This window comes from Amia ocellicauda, chromosome 12 (assembly GCF_036373705.1).
Source record: "Amia ocellicauda isolate fAmiCal2 chromosome 12, fAmiCal2.hap1, whole genome shotgun sequence".
Classification (NCBI taxonomy): Eukaryota; Metazoa; Chordata; class Actinopteri; order Amiiformes; family Amiidae; genus Amia; species Amia ocellicauda.
Window position 1 is genome coordinate 1,004,379 of NC_089861.1, and position 16,198 is coordinate 1,020,576.

The 16,198-nt window shown below is 44.5% G+C and overlaps 1 protein-coding gene across 1 annotated transcript in view; it reads left to right on the top strand.

The window, feature by feature from the left end:
- The first annotated feature begins 1,045 nt into the window (after positions 1-1,045).
- Positions 1,046-16,198, top strand: part of rxfp1 (relaxin family peptide receptor 1) — a 47,564-nt gene continuing 32,411 nt past the window's right edge. The window contains exons 1-3 of the mRNA XM_066719522.1: positions 1,046-1,406; positions 6,478-6,627; positions 13,902-13,985. Of these exons, the coding sequence (XP_066575619.1) occupies positions 1,046-1,406; positions 6,478-6,627; positions 13,902-13,985 (595 nt within the window). The remainder of the gene's footprint in view (positions 1,407-6,477; positions 6,628-13,901; positions 13,986-16,198) is intronic.

Sequence of the window (16,198 nt, forward strand, 5' to 3'; positions counted from 1 at the left end):
ACCATGAGGCAGAGAGGAAAGAAAAGCAACCACTGGGGTGATCACTCACTGAGCACATCTGGGGGGTCCAGAGCCTAATGGTTGCCTCTCCTCCGGTCAATATAACATTTAGAGATGGCCTTTCTAGTGCAGGTGAAATGGGACAACACGCCAAACAAACACCGACTCCAACCTCATCCCCCACCACAAACTAAACCCAACCTTTACACAACCTGTCCTCCGTGAAGGCAATCCTACACCGAGATGCAATGCAAACAGCGCTCACAATTCCCTGACATGAACTGTTAACAAACCTGGCCTGGAATCCATTAAAGCAAAGCCCCAATTTAAACCTATCCAGCTGAGGTGCTGAATACAGTCAGAGACCCCACACATGCTGCTCAGATCACCTTAACACCCGCTTCTTAATCCAGGATTGCACATTAAACACTATGGCCGCTTGGGGGGCGCTGTGCTCACACAGGAGGTCACATGAAAGATCCTCTGATGCTCCCTATCAGCCAGAGAGACATTTACATGAAACAAGGGTGGTGTACATTAGCCCAGCTTCAGTACCAGGCAGCAATAACGGTCGTAAGACGCCTAATGTTCAGACTGTTGTTTTGCTAGCAGTTTTTAACTTTACAATGGGGAGTTTTGTGCTTTTCGTTATTAAAAGTGCAATACGCAAATAGATTGTGATAGTAGACACACAAGTGCTGCTCATGAATTGCGCAATGAGTGGGTGCTGGGTTTACAAGGCAGGTAACCGCAAACCTGGCTTTATCTGCCCGAATAGACCCAGCCCTGCTCCTTCTCGCCTTTCCTCCACTATATCCACCGCCCCCCACAGGACCGGAGACACTCGGGACACCCATGCGCTCAGGTGGAGGTGTGCTGGAATAACAGAATAGAGTTGTTGCTTTTAGATACATACACACTGCTTATATCATACTGATGGCGAATGGTCTTTATGTGTAGAAATACAAGTTATGCTTTTCTAACACACAGCAGTCATTTGTGCCAGGACGGAGAGCCGCGGTGCTTCGTCATTTGTCACAGTGGCATGAGGCGCTATTTGTGGGCGGCCTGGCAGTTGTGTTCCTCACATGCCGCACCTCTGCGCGTCGGGAAGGGACGCTGCTTCAGTCGCATCGACACCCCGACGCGGACACACACTGCGCCCCCTGCTCCCGGACCCTGCGCGCTGAGGTGCCTGTGCCCTGTGCCCGTGCCTGTGCCCGTGCCTGTGCCCGTGCCTGTGCCTGTGCCTGTGCCGCCGCTGGGCTGCTCCCTGCCCCTGGCACCGCGCTTGCTTCATTCATTCAGTTTTCTCTGTCAGTGCGCTTCTCTCCGCGACTCCGCCGCGCCGGTGCAGAGGATGAGGTCGCAGGTGATAGGCACGCTTCTCCTATGCGCCCTGAGAGGTAACTTGTCTGTTTATGCTTGTGTTTGTATGATGGTGTTGATGGTGATTATTATTATTATTATTATTATTATTATTATTATTATTATTATTATTATTGTTGTTGTTGTTGTTGTTGTTGTTGTTAATAGTAGTAGTAGTAGTAGTAGTAGTAGTAGTAGTAGTAGTAGTATACTGTCTTTAAACATATGTGTGTTCGTGAATTGTTGCTATGTTTGGATTGTGTTGGGCAATATCAAGGCTGTGTTTTAACACAATTGTTACATGTGTAGGGGTTATTGTGGCAGGTCAGTATTACTGGGGATGCTTCCCCAGTTGCTTCAGATGCCCTGCGCTGTGTGCACACGGTGGTGCAGGTTAAGGCTGCTGTGACACACTGAGCAGAGCACATCGCAGTTGTGCGCTTCATGCCTGACACATGTGTTTGGGGAGCTCCGCCGCAGGGACGCGAGGCACCTTTTCCAGGTGACGTTGCTTTTGCCCAACGTGTGATCACTTTACAGTCCGAGTCCGGGGCTTTAATGCAGGTCACATCGATGTGCGGTTTGCACTATTTTCAGTTTTTGGTTGGTTGGTTGTTTTGCGATTTGCCGTCTGACTTCACTCGTCGTGCTGAATTTCATAATCTGTCCTCATTTTCAATAACTTAAATTCGAAAACGGGCAGCTAAGTCTCGCATCTGTCCTATAGATGATATAAATGCAGTGCAATGTGAACAGACAACTTGTACCGCGAGCACGGGGTATTAAAGTAAATTAATTAGTTATTACATTATACAAATTAAATTATATTAAAAAATGTACGTGCAATGACATCCAATATGTTTGACTATGTCAATGTATACTACTGTGTGAACAACGCAGCCATATTTACAATAACATTATTATTATTATTATTATTATTATTATTATTATTATTGTTGTTGTTGTTGTTGTTATTGTTATTATTATGCAGAGCGAGTTACATGTTACTCAAGCATTACAAAAGTGCAGTAATACAGTTCAATACACAATTCGAATTAATCACTAATATAATAATAATCATTACTATTCAAATAATAAATAATTTAAATATACACTATATTTTTTATGACCAACCCTTAAAAGACCAGGTTAACTGCTGCAGCAATTTCCTGTTAAAGATCAAACCGAAGATTATTTTATTTTCCTCTGATTTCACATTATGCTCGGTTTACCGTGATATGGAAATAGCTTTGCCCCTAGGAGACGAAAACTACCCCTTTCTCTTCAGTTATGCATAACCCATTTACGTGGTTCTGTAGTTTAAAAATCATACGTTTTTTATTATTTAACAGCAAATCTACCTGCAGAAATGAGGACAGACGTATTGCTGTGGCGGCTATTCCTTCTCCTGTTGGTATTTTAGTTGAATGATTGTTCTATTATTCAGATTAGCTCTCATCAGCTCCCTTTGTCACAGGATAGATATTCCCATGCAGGTTGTACATGTGTGTCACATTGAAGGTGGTGTTACTATTACATTTAAACACTGTATACATTATACATACAGCACAAGTTCGTCCTTAATGCCACCTGCTGAAGTTCACAGGAAAGTGCAGCACCTGGAAAGCTTGGCTTCTTTCAGTTTGACTTCATGACAAGACAATGTGCAGCAGCTTGCATATAAAACGTGGACGTGGGTCTGTTTTTCTTACAGCGATCTTAGTTCACAGATATAGTTGGTATCAAAACAATTAACACAAGCTTACTGGTCTCAGCATCTCCAGCTCAAATGCAGAGACACAAGTTGTGTGTCGTGTTGGTTGTGAGCTGGCGCTGAACACTGGGAGTATGAGAAACCACACCTTAACTGCACAAGCTGCAAACAACACAACCCCCTTTTGCACGAATCCACATATTTCTTTCTCCACTATGGCTGACACTTTGAAATGTCAACTTTTATTCCCTTGTGCTCCATGAATAAGATCCACATCCCACCCCTGGTTTCATACGGATCTCAAAACTAAATTTGTCTTCCGTACTTTGCTTGTCCATGACGTATTGCCACACAACTGGTTTGGGGCAGGAATGGGTTGGTATGTCATGGAATTCATGCTCAATACTGGAGCCGCTGAGAATCCTTTCTGTTGAACAGAATTATTTCAATCTTACGTTTAGTTTTTTTATGAGACTTTAAATTATCTCAGGCCAGGGGCTGTAAACACAGCTGGGACAAGAGGGCCTGTTTCTGTCCTGAGTTTTCTCATTTGTCTGACTTCATAACTGACTGAGATGCTGTTCCTTATTGGACTGTTGTCTAGCTGTAAACCCTGCAAAGCACCTTTGGGCTCTTAACTTTGTTTAATAATACTAACATCCTGCTAAGTGTGTTAATCATGTACGTACGCTTGGCATGATTGAAAGTGTAATTCGACTAACCACTCTTTATAACTTTAAAGATTGAACAGAGATTTCTTGATACTTTATTTACTCTTTACATCTACGTCTGAAGCTGATTTTGATGGTTTTTCGGCTTTGTGCCCCTCTATTCACATTTATATTGTTATACTTCCTCTCCAAACAGACAGTAAACATTCACTTAAACCTGTACGCTTTCAGCTCCAGTCTTCCAAGGGCCAGAGGGTGTCCTTTCTTAATTGGTTAATTGAAGTGATTATTCACTTAAGGAATCAATGTAAACATTTTTCTGAGGCATAATGATGGAAAGAGACTTGGCAGGAGTACTGGATTGTGTTGCAGTGCATGAAAATAGGCCACCAGGGTTTTATCATTGATTCCTCTATATGTATTGTGGTGGATTTCAAAACAAAGACCAAATGCCCCAACATGTTTTTTAATGTTTTTATGTCATTCTTATGATCCCTACCAATATATATATATATATACACTCACCTAAAGGATTATTAGGAACACAATACTAATACTGTGTTTGACCCCCTTTCGCCTTCAGAACTGCCTTAATTCTACGTGGCATTGATTCAACAAGGTGCTGAAAGCATTCTTTAGAAATGTTGGCCCATATTGATAGGATAGCATCTTGCAGTTGATGGAGATTTGTGGGATGCACATCCAGGGCACGAAGCTCCCGTTCCACCACATCCCAAAGATGCTCTATTGGGTTGAGATCTGGTGACTGTGGGGGCCAGTTTAGTACAGTGAACTCATTGTCATGTTCAAGAAACCAATTTGAAATGATTCGACCTTTGTGACATGGTGCATTATCCTGCTGGAAGTAGCCATCAGAGGATGGGTACATGGTGGTCATAAAGGGATGGACATGGTCAGAAACAATGCTCAGGTAGGCCGTGGCATTTAAACGATGCCCAATTGGCACTAAGGGGCCTAAAGTGTGCCAAGAAAACATCCCCCACACCATTACACCACCACCACCAGCCTGCACAGTGGTAACAAGGCATGATGGATCCATGTTCTCATTCTGTTTACGCCAAATTCTGACTCTACCACCTGAATGTCTCAACAGAAATCGAGACTCATCAGACCAGGCAACATTTTTCCAGTCTTCAACTGTCCAATTTTGGTGAGCTTGTGCAAATTGTAGCCTCTTTTTCCTATTTGTAGTGGAGATGAGTGGTACCCGGTGGGGTCTTCTGCTGTTGTAGCCCATCCGCCTCAAGGTTGTACGTGTTGTGGCTTATGCTTTGCTGCATACCTCGGTTGTAACGAGTGGTTATTTCAGTCAAAGTTGCTCTTCTATCAGCTTGAATCAGTCGGCCCATTCTCCTCTGACCTCTAGCATCAACAAGGCATTTTCGCCCACAGGACTGCCGCATACTGGATGTTTTTCCCTTTTCACACCATTCTTTGTAAACCCTAGAAATGGTTGTGCGTGAAAATCCCAGTAACTGAGCAGATTGTGAAATACTCAGACCGGCCCGTCTGGCACCAACAACCATGCCACACTCAAAATTGCTTAAATCACCTTTCTTTCCCATTCAGACATTCAGTTTGGAGTTCAGGAGATTGTCTTGACCAGGACCACACCCCTAAACGCATTGAAGCAACTGCCATGTGATTGGTTGGTTAGACAATTGCATTAATGAGAAATTGAACAGGTGTTCCTAATAATCCTTTAGGTGAGTGTATATATATATATATATATATATATATATATATATATATATCATCTGAACACCCTGTACACGTCCTGTACATATATATATTTTTATATATATGTGTGTGTGTGTGTGTGTGTGTGTGTGTGTGTGTTTAAATGTACTTTTGCATCTGGTGAGTTCATGCTGTTTTTGTGAACTCGCTTCACATCTGTAGTTTATTAGTATGTTTTCAAATACAGATTAAAAACAGTGAGATTTGGGAATGTGGTGGCAGAACGTTCTGTGAACGAATGTGGCTCATATCTGTGTGGAATACATCCCAAAGTCAAATATATGTTCTCCTAAATGCCTGACATGGATATATTAAAGTTATATATGCACTACAATTCAATTTGAATTTCAGGACGTCTGGGTGATTAGCTGGACAGTGAATGAAATCTAAAAGGTCACCATTAACACAAAAGTAAACCTCCAAACCCAAATGGAAAATGCAATCCTTATATCAAACTGAAAATGTGCTGATCGTTGCAGAGGAAACTCGATGCCGTGTTTAGCACATGGCTGGGGTTGTTGTTCTGGGTTTGACCATGATATGCTGTCAGGATTTCAAACAGGCTACTCGTGTATTTCAGTGCCGATCGGGATTCCTGTAGTGCACCTTTGAGCAAGTTACCTTACCCAGAATGCCCTCTTCCTGTACTTCCCCAGCCTGGGACCCCAGGGCCTCCCTGTGTCTGCTGCTTCATTCGCCCGGCCCCACTGTTCTCACATGCAGACCTGATCGATCTGCGCCTGTTTAGCTGCTGAAAACATCCAATAAGGAGACAACCGGTAACTCGATGATGCGATAAATAGAGTTCAGCTGGAATGAAAAGCAGCAACACACCACAACGCAGGACCGGGGCTGGGATCCTCGTCTCTAGTAGAAAGATGCCTGTATAGACAGGGCCCCTGGGTGAATGATAACTCTTACAATGTGTTAGTCTTTTCAAATGTCGTCTTCCCTGCATTTCAGGTGCTCTGGCCTCGTTCGACCTGGCTGGAGCTCAGTCCAGCTGCCCTCTGGGATACTTCCCCTGTGGAAACCTGACCAAGTGTCTGCCGCAGCTTCTGCACTGCAACGGCGTGGACGACTGTGGCAACCAAGCCGACGAGGAGAACTGCGGTGAGTGTGTGTTTCCCGACTCCTGCACAAAGATCTCACCTTGCTCTGCGATCCAGCATGCTGTAGAAAGCACAACGCACATAGCTAGCAGTCTACTGGTCAGGGGAGTCTGGTCACACACTTTTGTTTGTCGGCACGAAGTGACTAAAGTTGAAGCTAAACAGTTGCCAACTTTCTGTGACAGTTAGAACATAAGATCATAAGAAAGTGTCCAGTCGAGAGGAGCCCATTCGCCCCATTGTGCTCGTTTGGTGTGATCAAGGATCCTATCCAGTCTGTTTTTGAATGTTCCCAAATTGTCTCTTCAGCCACATCGCTGGGGAGTTTGTTCAGATTGTGACGCCTCTCTGTGTGAAGAAGTGTCTCCTGTTTTCTGTCTCGAATGCCTTGAAGCCCAATTTCCATTTGTGTCCCCGGGTGCGTGTGTCCCTGCTGATCTGGAAAAGCTCCTCTGGTTTGATGTGGTCGATGCCTTTCATGATTTTGAAGACTTGGATCAAGTCCCCACGTAGTCTCCTCTGTTCCAGGGTGAAAAGGTTCAGTTCCTCAGTCTCTCAGTAGGACATTCCCTTCAGACCTGGAATAAGTCTGGTTGCTCCTCTGAACTGCCTCTAGAGCAGCGATATCTTTCTTGAAGTGTGGAGCCCAGAACTGTCCACAGTATCCAGATGAGCTCTAACTAGTGCATTGTACAGTCTGAACATCACTGCCCTTGTTCTCAATTCTACACTTTTGACAAATACATTATAGTTGACTAATTTATACCCCCATTTTATGTCACCCCCCAAACACCTGAAGCGATTGGTGTCTAAACAAGGAATCTTAAAATGGGAGGGTGATGATCTAAATAGATGTACCTTATTAAGGACTGGTTGTGTCAATTAAATACGTCCTGGTGCTGTAGTAGAAGCATGGAATTGCATTAGCATTTGACTAAAGTCCATTGTGAGGCGGATTAAACACGCATTTGCAATAGCGTAAACTAAAACATAAGTCGATTCTATGTAGAGACTGATGGGTAAAAAGGATTTATTCTGCCACTTGGACATTACGGTTATTAATAACGGTCGCTGTCCCCCCTTTCTGCTGCACTGCTTCCTGTGAGACTTGTATTGGGTGTTGATCAAAGCCAGATCTGAACCCAGGTCCCAGGAGCTGTGAGGCAGCAGCGCCAGCCACCGCACCATCACGCCGCCTGTGATACTGGCATCTGCAAGTCAAATGATTGAATGAAAGCTCTGCAGATCTTGACTCATGAATGGTTTTCAGTTCTCTTTATAAATACTGTGGCAGTTAGTTTAACATAATAGCTCAATCGTTTCTGTAATGGCTCAATTACTCAATTAGGAACAGTGACTGTCTGACTCTTCCTCCCTAGGCTTTTATCTGAGAGCTGTAGAGATGCGATCTGTGCAAGTAAACTGCTTGTGTTTCGTACAGTGAAATGAACTTTAAATACACTGCAAAGCTCTCACTCAATGGAAGCAGTTACTATTAGCTTCAGGGTTAGTCATTACAAGTGTTTTGTATGCGGTTGTACCCTTGAGCCAGGTGCTTTACCTAGATTGCTCCAGTAAAATCCCAGCTGTGTAATTGGATGTCAACTTACTGTGAGATATTTTAACAATTGTAAGACACAGTCCCATGACCAATTAGCGTACAGCACAGTACGCTTTAGAGAAACCGAAGGCTGTTTAAATGCTGTCTGTCTCGCTCATGTATAAGATAATGACAAAGAATAGTCAATTCATAAAAAAACAGTGGTTTGATTGATACTATTTGGTTCTTTCAGTGATGAGGAAGTTAGAAAGCAAAGAGACCTTCTTTCTATGCAGTTCAGCCCAATACGAACACAGACTGCACAGAATATTCCCGTAGTTTAGGATGAGCCTGAGAATCACGCAGCAGAAGCCCATTAAAAGTAGGTCAGGTCTCCGAGTCTGTGGTTTTGCCCGACTGACGGATGTGTCGAGCCTCTGGTGAAGACCGCATGCAGCCGGGCTCCCGCGGCTCGGGGACACAAGACCAGCCCGGCGCAGCTCTAATCACTTGTCTTGCCTGTGTAATAAACCCTCAGGTCCCCAGGCGCTGGTCTCCAGCCCCACAAGGTGCTCGTCTGGGTCTGCTGGTACTTCACTGATTATCTTTTTTTAAGCAGCAGCTGAAATGTGTGATTTTTTCCCTTTAAAGAATGGGAGTGTCTGTTTAGTGTTTGTATCGTTATAGTGCTATGACTGAAATTATAAATACTTTGTGGCAACATAAATGTGCAATAAAGTGAATGCAGACAGAACAACGCATTTATCGACTGTAGGAGGTGTTGTCAAAATGCTGTCAATCAACGTTCAAAATTGATTTCCATAGCTACATTGAAGACAAAGAGATTCACAGATGACAATCAACATACGCAGAATAATGCAAAATGATACAGATGAACTTGATATGTACTGTTCCAGGGATGTACCCATTCACACCATGGGAATGAGACACTAGAGAAGCTTGTGGAGTCGAGAGAGGAGACCCATACTCTGGACGTGTTTGTAAAAGTTTGATTATGCCCCTGTTTTGCCAGTTTGCTTCCACTGTGTTTATTGAGCTCTTGGTTATGACCAGGGCGCCGGTTCGGTTCGGACTCACTACCAAGAACAAATAGTCAAAAGGGAAATGCAAACGATGCGTCACTCTATGTGCGTACTCGCGCTGTGCCCAGGCCATCAGGCTGTGTGGTTGTGTGTTTTTGCGGTTTGGTCACTGGACCAGCGCTCACAGAGCATTTGAACCAGTGAAAGTATGAGACTTGGCTTAAACTGCCTTAAAATCAACTTAAATAACCACCGTCAGTGTCACTGTCATGCAGTCTAACACGTTTGCCTGTATAGAGATTACATGTTGCATGATTTGTTTGTATATGAATCCTGACACGTGTGACAATAGTCAGCATCACATACGTCACCAGCCTGCTGGTTCTTCAGTGACACTCAGAATTGCTGCGACTGCGTTATTTTCAACCTCTGCCATTTCTAAGGTCTGTTTCTCGTTAAGGTCACAAGATCTTGGTCAAAGGTGGCTTAACCGCAACAATGCGCCCCTATTCTGATTGGTTACGCCAGTTAGCTGACGCGCTGCGTCGACAATAAAAGGACGTGACGCGTCATTTTACCGGCATTCATTTTCTTGCTCCATTCACACAGACCTGTTGCCGGAAAATTGCTGGCACTTAGACTGAGTCCCAAGGTCGAAAACTGCTGGTGTCGAAATGTAGGCATAAACCCATTCACACAACAAAAAAACAGCATTTGTTTCAGCGTAAATGGGGTTAATGTGACCAGAATGAAATACCTGGGAAGCTTCACTATTCTGGCATGATAGACACAGAAACAGCTTTAAACATAAAATGCACCTTCTCTGCTTCCATCGCTGACTTTTAATAGTAAGAAACACCATATCTGAGCAATATGCGCCGATCCAGGTTAGCAAACGAAGCCACTGCTCCCTAAATATGACCGTCATCGCAGTGTCTGCCAGGAATTCAAATATATGAGACTCCGCAGTTCCAGACAGCAAGACAGGGTTAATTCAGTGACGGACTAGTGCAGCACAATCCCTTAACCCCCTTTATATAACCCACCCCTCCGAGACACATGTCCAAACCCCGCCCCACTGGCAGCCCCTGTCCCCACAGCGTCGCCCTGTGTGACCCGCAATGCAACCCGATCGAATATTATTGACAGCGCCCGATAGGGACCTCATTTAGCAAGGGTCCTCCCACAGCTACTGCGCTGTGTGTCCTAGCGCTCCAACTGCTTGCAGTGTTTTCCTGCGCCCATATGGAAGAGGAATTAGTCCCCAAAAAGATTAATTATGTCTGGCTTATCACCTATAATATCACACATAGCCCTGGACAGGAGGGGAATACCCCCCGACATGCCACACTATCATTTTTCAAGTTGTCAGACAGTTTTACCCAAGATGTACTGTATGTCATGTAAGTTTTCCCCGTGTGCAGACTGTGCCTGCTTATTATTGTCAAAATCATGAAAGGCATCGACCACATCAAACCAGACGAGCTTTTCCAGATCAGCAGGGACACACGCACCCGGGGACACAAATGGAAATTGGGCTTCAAGGCATTCAAGACAGAAAACAGGAGACACTTCTTCACACAGAGAGGCGTCACAATCTGAACAAACTCCCCAGCGATGTGGCTGAAGAGACAATTTGGGAACATTCAAAAACAGACTGGATAGGATCCTTGATCACTTAGTTATTAATGGACACCAAACAAGCACGATGGGGCGAATGGGCTCCTCTCGATTGTAAACTTTCTCATGTTCTTATGCTTGTGAGGCCAGAGGACGTGTCACTGTGTGCAGAAGTTACACAACCTTGGCTGTTGAATTCCCCAGTTTCACGATAGCATTTAAATAAGCCGGCACTCTGATGACCTTTTCCCAAAGCAATGAAATGAATAAATAAATCAATAAGCATTTAAACTCAATGACGGCAGCCAGGTTCTGTAGCAGTTCTGTGCGGTGGAGGTTTAATCCTCACCCAATCCTTCAGGAATGGCCCAGCGGTCGGCACCCTGCCCTGGTGTTTCACCGTCCCTGTTCACAAACTCAAAGGGCATCCTGGGACAGAGCAGGGAGCCAGCGACTCTGTAAACAGCATCATTGTGTGCTTTCCTCAGAGACACTTTTCTCATGAACTCAGTTTGATTTAAAATATGGTATAATATAAAATAAATATTTAGATTTGTATAAGTGTGGGTGTGTGTGTAATCGGAAAGTTAACGGCCGCCTCTGCTCGGGACTGACGTCCGTTTAGTTGGGGAAGTGTTTGAAAATCACCTCAGCCAGATTCAAAGGAGAGGATTTTAATGGATTTTCTTCTTACTTTCTTTCTATTCGTTCATCTTCTCTTCCCAGGGTGGGCAGGTTTCCGAGAAAGTCAAATATTTAATCTGCTCCTGAGTTTTGGGAGACACCGATACGGGGGGACGGGGGGATTAAGAAATATCCAATTTCCTAACTACTTTGACAGAGTTTCATTTCCTTTGGTCTCCGTGCTCTGATGTGGCGATCTTGTCTCGTCAGCGCTGACAGCCGAGTGGCTCTCTGACGGACCCTGCGCTTGAACGCCACGCTTCCAGAACGACAGATGATAAATAATAAAACAGCTTGTAGCCACAGATGTTGGTCTAACATGGAGCCAATTTATTTCAGTGTTTTTACATGTGAAAAGCTATAACAGCTGCATTATTAAAACCTGGAAAAAGACGTTAATTTTATTTCCAACATCGTCTCAGGGTGGGGGAGAGGGGGATAATAATTTAATTACACCGACTTCACCCCATGTGGTCTGGCAAACCAGAGTATGTGTCTATTAATTAATTGTATAGCACAGCAGTTTTAAACACAGTCTAACAGTGCGGTGAGAGCGGGGAATCACATCAGTCCAGATCAGGCACTAACGCCCTGACCGATCTCCTGTGCGTGTTCAGGAGCTGGCGAATGATACCTGGACGCCCTGAAGTTCAGAGCATAAAGATGGACAACAGTTTGCTAGTGGTGGTAGGGGGGAGGGACAGCCAAGCTGTAGGACGTCAGCTGACTGAGTGTTAATACCTTGTGTAGACTGTTAGTGAAAAAAGACAAATATGTCAAACCCCTGTTAATGAAACTCGGATCACAAACAACACTGACCTGCTCTCAGCCCGACGGATATCTTTTCATATGTACCTGTGATTTAATACCACCTGCTCTGAGCTGCGGGGGCGAGGAGTTGAAAAGGCCAGAAGTGAAACGCTCGCCCGCTAGCTGTCGTCTGTCTGGCATCTCTTTCGCAGGGAGCGATGCACTTCCTGTGTGGGTGGCAGGACTAATGCCAGGGCTGGGTATGGCTGGGCAGGTGCCTGTGGGTCTTCTTTACTTCACTAGAGTTGATGGTGGAGTTTGTAAAGCGCTATATAAATCTGTGTTGTGTTGTGCTGCATTGTGTTGGATTGTGTGGCACCTATCCCCCACCAGAAGAGAGTGCCCTGTTGGAGGTATCGGTCAGGCCCTGCACGTGGGAAGAGCTGCTTGTGCGCGATCCGCATCGGTCGGCCACGGCGCCGTGATCTCAGGCAAATAGGTGCCATGAGAGTCGCAGCGCCGGTGTTAATTAGTCCATCATCTGCCACAGAGCCTCTCAGAGCATTACTCCGCTGTGTAAGTCAGAGCTCAGTGTCTCTACAGTGCTGGGAATTCTTGTCATGATCTATTTATTCTAGTGTTTACACATCATACGCTGGCCATGATGATGTTAATATATCTGTTTATTTGTTTGCATCAAAGCATGAATGAAATCTTGTTATGAGTGACTAATAAAATATAAATCAACTTGTCAGTTAGACAGGACGCTTTATTGTGATGTTGTGTATGTGGAGAACACTGTGGTAGTGTGTTTATAACTACGTGAGATATAAATTACTAAATAGTGTGACTAAATGGTGATTATTATTATTATCATTAGTAGTAGTAGTAGTAGCAGCCGAGAGACCTGCCTCAGATGGTGTGTCTGATTAAAGAACTTGAGAACATTTCACACGCCTTCTTCTTAAGAGTCAGACGTTAAGAACATCAGAACATAAGAAAGTGTACAATCGAGAGGAGGCCATTCGCCCCATCGTGCTCGTTTGGTGTCCATTAATAACTAAGTGATCAAGGATCCTATCCAGTCTGTTTTTGAATGTTCCCAAATTGTCTCTTCAGCCACATCGCTGGGGAGTTTGTTCAGATTGTGACGCCTCTCTGTGTGAAGAAGTGTCTCCTGTTTTCTGTCTTGAATGCCTTGAAGCCCAATTTCCATTTGTGTCCCGGGTGCGTGTGTCCCTGCTGATCTGGAAAAGCTCCTCTGGTTTGATGTGGTCGATGCCTTTCATGATTTTGAAGACTTGAATCAAGTCCCCACGTAGTCTCCTCTGTTCCAGGGTGAAAAGGTTCAGGTCCTCAGTCTCTCAGTAGGACATTCCCTTCAGACCTGGAATAAGTCTGGTTGCTCTCCTCTGAACTGCCTCTAGAGCAGCGATATCTTTCTTGAAGTGTGGAGCCCAGAACTGTCCACAGTATCCAGATGAGCTCTAACTAGTGCATTGTACAGTCTGAACATCACTGTTCCCAATTCTACACTTTTGATTGATTTGTCCCTAATGGCGTCTCACTGAGAGATGCCACACACACAGACCCTCACAGAGCTGATCCACAAAAATGAATTGCTTTATTTTGTTTCAGGGGATAACAATGGATGGCCCCACCTCTTCGACAAATACTTCGGGGTTCTCAGCAACGATTTCGGAACCACGGCGAAGGAGTGCCGTAAGTATGTCTGTGCCTCCGCCGCGGATCAAACTGCAGAGCTAATGGGTCTGACAGGAGAGGAGGCACTTCACAGCACTTTCACGGCAGAGGCAGCAGAGAGAGGAGAGAGAGAGAGAAGTGAAGGAGGGAGGGAGACTGGTAGTTTGTGATACAGAGTTTGAAATGCTGATGAGTTAGTGGGTTCATGACTATTCTGACACGCAGAATGAACTCAGAAGCCGATCAAAACAATAGCCTGTTTTTATTCAGAGGTGTGGAGTTTATATGCAAAACATATCATTATTTTATCCACTGTTCATATCAGATGTTGTAAATTTGCATATTTGGGCAGTTAAGTCGAATCCAAAAGATTTTTTTATTTTCCCAGGAACACATGACTAAAAGAAAATGCAAGTTTAAAACGTGTCTCGTTTTCGCTGGTTGTTTTTTCAGGCTGTTAATTGGGGAATCGCAGCTCCATTCAATTCATCTGTGAAACGGAGAGGATTATAAAACGAAGCTACAGTGCTTGGCTGTTTGGTTCTGTGATATGTTCCAGATACGCCTTGGTTTTGTGTCTGAAGATGTTACACTGAGAACGGTAATAACCGTGGCTTAGAAACTGCCAGATTAAATTACTGTGTGAACAAACGCACCTGGCCGCTGTGTGTTCAGAGCCCAGATTCTCCTCCTGGCTTTATTTCTAAAGGGACAGAACTGCTGGAAAACATCTTTGTCTTGTGCTTTTTGTTAAAAACACAAAACAAAGCCCACAAAACAACTGATGACGACAACCAGACCCCTACACCAAATCAACTCTAAAAACCAGACACCAAGCCAGGAGGCTGAGAGATGGACTGTGGGGCTTTGAACAGCCCTTGAAATAGAAATGGACGGTTGTCCAGAAAATAAATCAATATATACACACAAACATGTATAAATATAGATATATACTGTTGTACAGAGACAGTGTTAAAGGGGAACTAGCGCAGCCCCTCAAATTACTTCATGACAGTTTATCTCCCTTTAATTATTAATCAATTAGAAATGCTACATGTAATATTGGCAATCGTGCCTGATCTCCCCGCTGCATCCATTAGGGATGTAACTCTGCTCTGGATTAACAGGAGATAGACAGGGATGTTATTGTATTAATAACGGCAAATACAGAGGAATTATGAGCCTTTATTAAGTGTAGTTATGCAACAGAAATCAATTTGTTAACTGTAAATAATGCCCAATTAAACCGCGGCTTGTTTTTACATTTAAGGGCTCAAAGTGTTCGTGGAGTCATACGACCACTGAGCCCAGTTATAACCCGAGAGGCAGCGGATGGTTGTTTCCATCCTTGTTGGTTTGCTTGTTTGCGTATCACAATGCTTCTGATCTCTGGACCCCCCCCACAGCAGAGAGTGTACTTGGTTATCAGTCATAATGTAATTTGTGACAGATTGACAGTATTTATACAGAGATTGAATCATTAAGTTGGACACACATCCTGAGGGCAGGCAGTGGTTCCCAGTCTGGTCCAGACACAGCTCTTCCTGAAGACACTCATTCCTGTTTAAGTCACTTCAGTTCCTGACTCAGGACCGATTCTAACTGGCACTGAAGCGCGTGGGGAGTGGGGCAAGAAGGCAGGCAGCATCTCAAACCAAAACCACGTCTCAGGGGAGTCCAGAGTTTTTGCCAGCAGTCACAGCCTGGCACTTTTTTGGTGCCCTGCTCCTCGGGGGATCTGGCTTTACCTTCCATGTTGTCTTCCATGTTGTTCCCACTGACGTTCTTGTCTGCACAGCTTTGTAATTGATCCTGGATCTCCGCTCAAGGCTAGAGTCTGAGGTGGCCTTTTCATCCTTTGAAGAGCTTTCTTCTTTCTCCTTCTCCTCCCTCTTCCTTTCCTACTCAGTTGTGTTACATTCCCACCAAATAAACGCCTGCTCCTAGGATACCCACGTCCTGCCGCTGTACCCGGAAGGCACATGTTTCTCAGGCTCATTGACGGTGATCCCTATGGGTTCTGCATGAACTTCATTGGCCAATTTCTCCTAAGAAAAGTGTCTTCAACGTCCTGGATTTCTGACACTCCATCTGTGTTTGTCTTGCCATCTTTTCTTTTTTTGCTGACCCAAAATTTTACAATTGCTTCTCTTCCTCTGCGCCTGTCCAGTGCTGGCTGTGCTGAGTCTCTGTGTTTAAAACATCTGTGTGAAGGCAGGCAGGCCGCCTGT